General features: G+C 39.9%; 1 gene segment (V, D, J or C); it reads right to left on the bottom strand.

Annotated features, from left to right (window-relative positions):
- Positions 1 to 6,137: 6,137 nt before the first annotated feature.
- On the bottom strand, positions 6,138 to 6,741 carry LOC114629986. The segment is given in 2 exon segments: positions 6,138 to 6,541; positions 6,652 to 6,741. Coding segments are annotated over 2 exon segments (450 nt in total).
- Positions 6,742 to 8,564: the final 1,823 nt, after the last annotated feature.

The raw sequence follows: 8,564 nt of genomic DNA, 5'->3' as shown, positions 1-8,564 counted from the left end.
AGAGAGAGAGAGAGAGAGAGAGAGAGAGAGAGAGAGAGAGAGAGAGACTATAATAAACACACAATCATGTTACATGGAAAGCAGAATTGTAAATAAATATGTGAATTCATCAAGGTGTATCACACTATGCCTTTAGAAAGATTCCTTGAGTGTAATGTCTAGAGGCAGACCAGATATAGAGGACTCCAGTCCTCTGTTCCTCTTTACTGTTTTTTTTTTGATCCAGAATTCCATGCAATCTCAGTGTCTCCTGCTACTCTTGAGATCTCTGTGGGGAAATTCCTGATTTAGTTCACACTAATATTTTATCAGTTTGTCTCTTGAACAGTGTAGCTAAAATATTCCTGTAATATAAGAGAAGTATAAGAGAATTTGTTGAGGGATCACCATGCCTGGTTTCAAGATCTGCTACAGAGAAATAGTGATAGAATCTGCATTGGATCAGTATCGAAGGAGACAGGTTGAACAATACAATTAAATTGAAGTTCTTGAAAGAGACCCAACAACTGACAGAAACATGGTATTTTAACAAAATGCCAAAACCATTCCATGGAGAATAAAAAGCAAATTCAACAAATGGGGCAGGACCAACTGGATGTCTGAATGTTGAAGAATGCAAATGAATCTATATTTATTATTCTGCACAAAACTCAAGTTTAAGTGTATCAAAGACCTCAACATAAAACTGTGTACACTAAATCAAATAGCCGAGAAGGTAGGGAATTGCCTTCAACTCATTAGACAGAAGACAACTTCTTGAACAGAATACTAAAATCAACAATTCATGATGCATCCTCATGAAAACAAAAATTTTCTGTAAGGCGAAGGACACCATCAATAGCCAGCATGTGTGCCTACCGATTGGGAAAAAAAATAAATGTTCACCAGTCCTGTATTTGACAGGGGGATAATATTCAAAATACATAAAGAACTCAGAAGTTAAATCACCAACAAACTAAAAAATCAAGTAAAATATGGGCAACAGTGCTCAACCAAGAATTCTCATATTCTCAACAGAGGACTATCAAGTGGCTGAAAATCACTTAAACATATGTTCAATATCCTTAGTCATTAGGGAAATGCAAATTCAAATAATCAGATTCCTTCTTACACCTATCAAAATGGTTATGATCAAAAGTTCAAGTGACTGCACATTTTGTGAATGTGGAGCAAAGGGAATACTGCTCCATTGTTGGTCAGAGTGAAAACTTGTAACACCACTCTGGAAATCGATTTGATGGTTTCTCAGAGAATTGGAAATAGTGCTACTTCAAGAACTAGCTATACATATATACCCCAGAGAAGCACCACAATAACACCAGGACACTTTCTGTTCATATCAGATTAATTTGTAATAGCTCAAAACTGGAAAGAACCCAGAAGCCCATCGACTAAAGATTAGATAAAGAAAATGTGGTTCATGTTCACCATGGAATACTACTCAGCTATTAAAATGAAGGATGTCCTAAAACATTCAAGCAAATGGATGGAAATAGAAAATATCATTCTGAGTGAGGTAAGACAAACCCAGAAAGACACACATGGCATGTACTCTCTTCTAAGGGAATATTAGCCATAAAATACAGGATATCATTGCTACAATCCATGGACCTATAGAATCTAAATAACAAGGAGGAATGTGTGAATCTCATTCAGAAGAGGAAATAAAATTGTCAATGAATGTGGTTAGTTGTAGGGAAAAGGGTGTGAGAAAATATGGTGGGGTGATGAAGGGATAAGATGTCTATAGATCACCAAGAAGAGGGAATGGAGGTGAATAATATTCAGTGATAAAGGGAGAGTACAGGAGAACAACTTTAGAATGTGCCAGAGACCTGTGATGGGAGAGTCAACAGGGAGTCTATGAGGGTGACACTGATTGAGGTTTTTAGCCATGATGGATAAGGAGCCTAAAGTGCAAACATCCTGTTGCCAAGAAGGAAGTACAGTGGAGGGATAAGGACCTCAATCCACCCACAAAACCTTTGGCCCAAAATTATTTAGCCAATAAAATTGAAGTGATGAAGTTATAACAGAAACTGAGGAAATGGTCAACCAATGACTGGTTAAGTTTGAGATCCATCTCAATGAGCAAGAACAAATCTGAGACACTATTAGTGATACTCTGTTATGCTTGTAGACAGGAGCCTTGCATATTTGTTCTCTGAAGAGCTCCACCTCACAGCTGACTGAAAGAGATGGATAGACACACAGGAAATCATTAGACTGAGCTCAGGAAGTCTTGTAGAGTTGTGGAAAGCATTGATGAACCCCTTGTGGGATGATAGACCTTCCACAAGAAGAGCAACAGAGTCAATTAAACTTTACCCTTAGGAGCTTCCAGAGAGTGGACCAACCAACATGAAAGCAAGGTCTGGACTTAGTCCCTCAGTATATATGTAACAGGTATGCAAGTTCAACTTCATGTGGGTCCCTAATAACTAGAGTAGGGGCCTTCCTGAACTCTGTTTCCTGTCTGTTCATCCTGTTCCCCTATCTGGGCTTTCTTGACTGGTCTCAATGGGAGAAGATATTTAAAGTCTGACTGTGCCATGAGCTGCCAGGATTTATTTTGCAGTAAAAACAATACCAGGTGTTTCTTAATTCTTGCCAAAACAGTTTTGTGGACTAGGATTTCCACAATAGTTACTGTTTAGACATAGGCAATAATTTAGACAAAGACTGAAGATCAAAAAGACCCCTGATTCTCCATTCCCTGCCAAGGAATTGCCACCTGTATGAATACCCCAGGAGAAGAGGATATTCTGTGACACTTTTCTCCTGGGTACAGTGGCCTGACCTGTGAAACTGCTTCTAATTCTTGTTTAGGAATGTCCTGCAAACATGGAGTCACCTGCCATAAAGACCTTGAGCACCCTGACTGCATCTGCCCTGATGGATATGTTGGAGGGTTCTGTGAGGCAGATCACGATGAATGTGCTTCCAGCTTTTGCTATAATGGGAATGCATGCCTGGATTGCATCAATGGCTACTCCTGCTTCTATGAGCTTAGATACCAAGGGAGGCATTGTGTCTTGGAAGTGGATGAATGTGTTTCTGATTCCTGCATGAATGAGGCAGTATGACTCAGTGAGATGTGAAGGTCCATGTGTGTCTGTTCTTGAGAGTATACTGGTGTGAACTGTGAGTTGGACATTGATAGATGTGAATCCCAGTCTTGGTTATATGGTGTTGCTTTCAGGATGATCCAGGGGATTCTGTGACTATGCAGCTGGATGCTTTGGAGATCACTGTGAACTCAACTTTGATGAGTGTGACTTGGAATTAATCTTTATTCTTTATATGCCATCATGTTTCATTTAGGATACATGATTTCAGGTCTAATTTTTCAGGCTGTGACCCTTCACCACAGCTTTATCCCACCAGTGTACATGTCATCTAATCCTTCACAGAGAGACCACAAATTCAGAACAGATTTTTTTTTCCAAAATTTTTAACGTGTATCATGTAGTTTGTTGACTTACTAACTCAGAATTTATGACCCATCTCATTGTCAGTTTTACTCCTGAAAAGTTCTACAGACAACAGGGCATTTCTGTACGACATACAACAAAGAACTCCCGTCCTACAGATAGAAATACTGAAAATCACAGCAATGTTGACAGGAAAAGTAGAACACATATGAATACCCACAGAACTATGCACAAATTGGTTGAATATTCGAAGCAAGGATCCTAGTAATGAACTTTGCTTATCTTAGTTGTGAGACATAGTTTTTTTGTTTGTGAATATCAAAGGGAAACAAAAAGGATATCAGAACTTCAGACTCTGGATTAATACAATTCCACCAATTAGGAGAGTTTTGTAAGGAAGAGGGAGTCAATAATCAGACTCACAAATTTTCATCAGTGATACAAAGAATGGAGTAGAAATCTCTAATGGGGGACTTCTGATTCTTTAAACTATTTTTCCAAAGTTTAATTAGTCTGAAGCAGTGGCCACTACTTTCTCTTGAGAGCAACAATTTACAGAAGTGTTCTTCCAGATGAAGAATATCCTGGTCATCATGCACAAGTCCTCATCCCAGCAAAGCAGTGAGGTTACTTCCTACAGTATCAGAGGATAGCATTATTGGCCCATGCTTGATTCCCTCCATGGCTGAACTGAAATGAAGTCCATTCATTCAGGGCCTGGTCACTGATAACTTAAATTAAACTCATTTGTATGGCTTTTGTGATGAGAGTCCCAAAACTGATAATTATATGCTGAATAAGCATCAAGGTGTGTTGGAAATTGAGATGAAATAAGAGACATTGTCAGTCAGAGGCATCAGCCTGGTGGACCACAGTTTCTGCATACCCTGTCATTCACTGATCTAGTTATGGGTGGGGAGCTGTTGTGGTCATGATATCAAATCCATCTCAGGGTCTTTGTTCTCAGACATGTGAATAGACTTAATGATGGCAGAGCAGGAAACATAAAGTAGAATCAGTTGTAGAATGAACAGTGCTTCTTGCCCACATCTTCCAGGTCTCTGCCTAATGGTTGAAATGTAAAATACAAAACCCTCTCTTTCCATTTTTTCAGAACCCATAGCACACCAATGTGTTGTAGCCACTGCTGTGTTATCAATACAGGCAACACAGTTTCATAGTCTGACCAACGTAGATCAAAATCCATGTGACACTATGCTTTGATTGAACAAAAATCTTTCCCTGGCTACCAATGACCACCTCCTCTTTTATAGTGTCATAATTTATATGATCCCAGAATTCCATCAAGAAGAATGTTCTATCCAGTTTCTAGGTCCCACATATGACTTCTTCTGAGCTTTTGATGAGGAATCCCCACTCAGAATGAGCCAAGCATCCTGTTCTGGGACGGAGAAGAAATAAGATACTTAGAACCCTAGAGAAAGAAAAAAAAGTAGTAATATGTTAAAACAAAAATCATTTAGTCCAGCTGGGCAGTGTGGCACATGCCTTTTAACCCAGCACTTGGGAGGCAGAGGCAGGTGGATATCTTAGTTCAAGGCCAGCCTGGTCTACAGAGTGAGTTCCAGAACAGCCAGGACTACACAGAGAAACCCTGTCTTGAAAAACCAAAAAAAAAAAAATCATTTGCCCCCTTAAATTCTAGGTGAACTATGTAAATTAAAGCATCATAAGTAGAGAGAACGCAATAAAAGAAAAGAGATGATACCCACTTAGTGGGTTAGGAGCAGTTTACAGCTAACTTAATCTCAGTGAGTATCACAAGCTATGTTGGCCTCATGTCTCAGTGCTGTTGCCTCACACACACTTTATTACTAGCACCACGTGTGGGTCAATGCTGGATCTGCTGCATATGGTTTGTGTGAGGATGATGGAAAAGCTAAGTTTCATCTGGTTCATAGGTGACTGGCCTTGCCTGGCTTCCATGTTGGCTCTAACTTGAATCTCACACAATGTCTACCAGGGAACCTTACTAAGTCTCTGCTGTGTGTCTCAAGTTCCACAATCTCAAGGATTCTTTGCTTCTTCAGGCCCTAGTCCTGGTCCCTATACAAAACCATGTCTGCCCTGTGCATTGCTTTGCATTATTTTCAAGTCATGAGTTTATCCTACATTAAAAGTCATCTGTAATGGGTCTGTGGATAGCTTTCTGCTTCAAGTTCGTACCGCACCATAATTACAAAAAGAGTAGGATTAGTAGCAAACCAGTAGTCTCATGTCTGAGATGTGGAGGAGACAGTGTGGATACTAGGAGTCACTGGTCAACCCATCTAGCAAAATTATAAGATCCAGGCTCAGTAATGTACTTTGTTTGAAATATTAATGTATAGATTGATAGAAGACATCTTATCTCAACATGTACACACACACACACACACACATACATACACACACATTCACTCCTACTAATACACTGAATATGGGAAAGAGAGAGAGAGGGGGAGAGAGAGAGAGAGAGAGAGAGAGAGAGAGAGAGAGAGGCAGAGAAGAGAGAGAAATATAATAAATAAATGCAAAGCACATATAACACAGGAAAACATAAAGATGAATAAAAACTTGTACACTTCAGATACTACTACACACTACACTTGTAGAGAGAATACTTTTACAGAGTAAACACAGAGACAGAGGAGTTCAGCCCTCTGATGCCTCCAGGACTTTTTGAACAGGATAGAACACTTGTCAGTTAGATCTCTGTGTGCTTTCATCGCCCCCTGCTGGTTCTGAGTGCCATGCTGGAGGTTTGTGTTTGAGCTCACTGTAACATTCACTCACTGTGTATCTTGCACAGTAATACATGGCCGTGTCCTCAGACTTCAGATTGTTCATTTGCAGGTATAGCATGTTCTTTGCATTGTCTCTTGAGATGGTGAATTGGCTCTTCAATTTGTCTGGATAGTAGGTACTATCACCATCATAATCAATGCTTGCAATCCATTCTAGACCCTTCTCTGGAGCCTGGCGAACCCAGGCCATGTAGTAATCACTGAAAGTGAATCCAGAGGCTGCACAGGAGAGTTTCAGGGACCTTCCAGGCTGCACTAAGCCTCCTCCAGACTCCACCAGCTGCACCTCACACTGGACACCTGCAAACAGAGAATGCTGGTTAGAAAACTGTCACTAACAAAACTAAACAAAGAAACAAAACATTTTTCTCTATTTCTCATGTGTACTGAATCTTATTGCTATAAATTACCTTTTAAAAAAAGGACCAGGAAAACCCAGCTGAGCCTGAAGTACATGGTGTGTGGTCAGTGTTTAGTGCTGATCAGGTCTAGGCTCTCCTGACAGAGCTGCAGGGTAAGGGCAGGGCTGGTTTTCATAGACACAGAGAAGCCTCATTTGCATGTCTTTCTGCTCAAGTGTGCTCTGGAGTTGGGCTTGGGTCTGAGGCAGTCTTCATAGCAGATATAAGACATCAAAGACGTCTCTGCTAGTTACAGAGTTTGACAAAGTATGGCAGTTTAATACTCGATTTTTCTTTGGTTAAGATTACACCAGACTTCATTTCGTTCCCCTTTGTGCATGTGCACAGAACATGCTTTGTTTCAACACTCTAAATTCTTAGTATCAATGTGTAATTAAATAGCACCACACATAATGGCGTTTCTAGGTATGTGCTTAGTCTTTCCCACTGTCTGGGGTGCTCACTGCTTTCCTTAATATGGCTCTTGGACAGGATTACACCTGCAAGTTTATGGTAGCAGAACTCATTCTTTGTAGGGATTTTTTTTAAAATTTCACTTATTCATCACAATGCTATCCTTAGGTCTTATTATGGTACCTGAGACACTTCATGTCTCTGTCTATCTACCACTCTGAGTTTGCTATAATTCTCTTTGAAGCCAATTCAGATACTTTGCATCCTAATGTTCTTCATTTGTTCCTTCTCAGTTCTGCACAGTTTTTTCTTTGCATCTATGTACCAGGTAACCTGTGGCTGTTTTCATGTTGTGTTAGGGTAGCTTTCATTTTCCTCAATTAATACAATTAGTACAAACTGGGTTTATAATTAATTTTTAGGATGATATTTTCCTATATATCCAGTTCTCTGGTTTCCATCCTCCTCTTCCCCTTCATCTCTCCACAACTTACCTCTGCTTTCACATCATCAATATTTCCTTGTCCTTGATCCTCTTTTTTCCACACTTAAGATGTGTCTTCTTCCCAGGGTTCCTGTTCTAGGTCCAATGCTACATAACAGAACCCAGAGCTCCTGATCCACATGAATGTTCTGTTTATGACAGAAACAGGCATTGTTTGTCCTTTCAAGTCTTTTGACATGACATTTCCCATGTTTGACATGACATTTCCCAGTCGCATCTAGTCTCAACAGGACTAGGGATAGACTTTCCCACGTAGGTTCAACCTGGCTATCCAGATAGGGAAAAAAGGATCGAATAGCAGTCAGTCAATACTGAGATAGCTCCTCTTCAATTGTTAGGAGACACACATTAAGGCTAAGCTGCACAATTGCTACAGCTGTGTGGATCTAGGTGCAGCTCCTGCATGCTCCTATTTGGTGTACAAGGCTATGTGATCCCCCGTGTTCCCAGGTTTTTTGACTGTTTGTTTTCATGTGGTATCCTTGAATCCTGCTCCTTTCTGTGCCCCACTGTTCCACAAAACTTTCTGGGCTCAGCTTGATGTTTGGTGGTGGATATCTGCATCCACCTCCATCTACTTTATCAATGTGCTCTCAGGAGACAGTTGCACTACGTTCCTGTCTGTAAGCATAATAGAGTATCATTAATAGTGTCAGGAGTTGGTTATCTTACATGGGATGTGTCTTAAGGTGGGACAATCATTGTTGTTTGTTCCCTTAGTCTCTTCTCCATCTTAGTCTCTACATGTTTAGTCCAGACAAATTTGGGGTTGTAGGATTTATGGGTGGATTTGTTTCTCCCTCCCTACTCTGGAGACTCATCTATTGAAGATGCTTTATTTTTCCATTGTATATTTTTGACTTCTTTGTCAAATATCAAGTTTCTGAAGTGTCTGGTTTTATTTCTTGGTTTTCAAAAATATTCCATCGGTCTACCTGTCTGTCTCTGTACCAATACCATGCAATATATATATATATATATATATATATATATATATATATAT

This window comes from Grammomys surdaster, unplaced genomic scaffold (genome assembly GCF_004785775.1).
Source record: "Grammomys surdaster isolate TR1022 unplaced genomic scaffold, NIH_TR_1.0 323, whole genome shotgun sequence".
Lineage (NCBI taxonomy): Eukaryota > Metazoa > Chordata > Mammalia > Rodentia > Muridae > Grammomys > Grammomys surdaster.
Note: the sequence above shows the minus strand (reverse complement) of the source record. Positions and strands in the feature narration are given on the sequence as shown.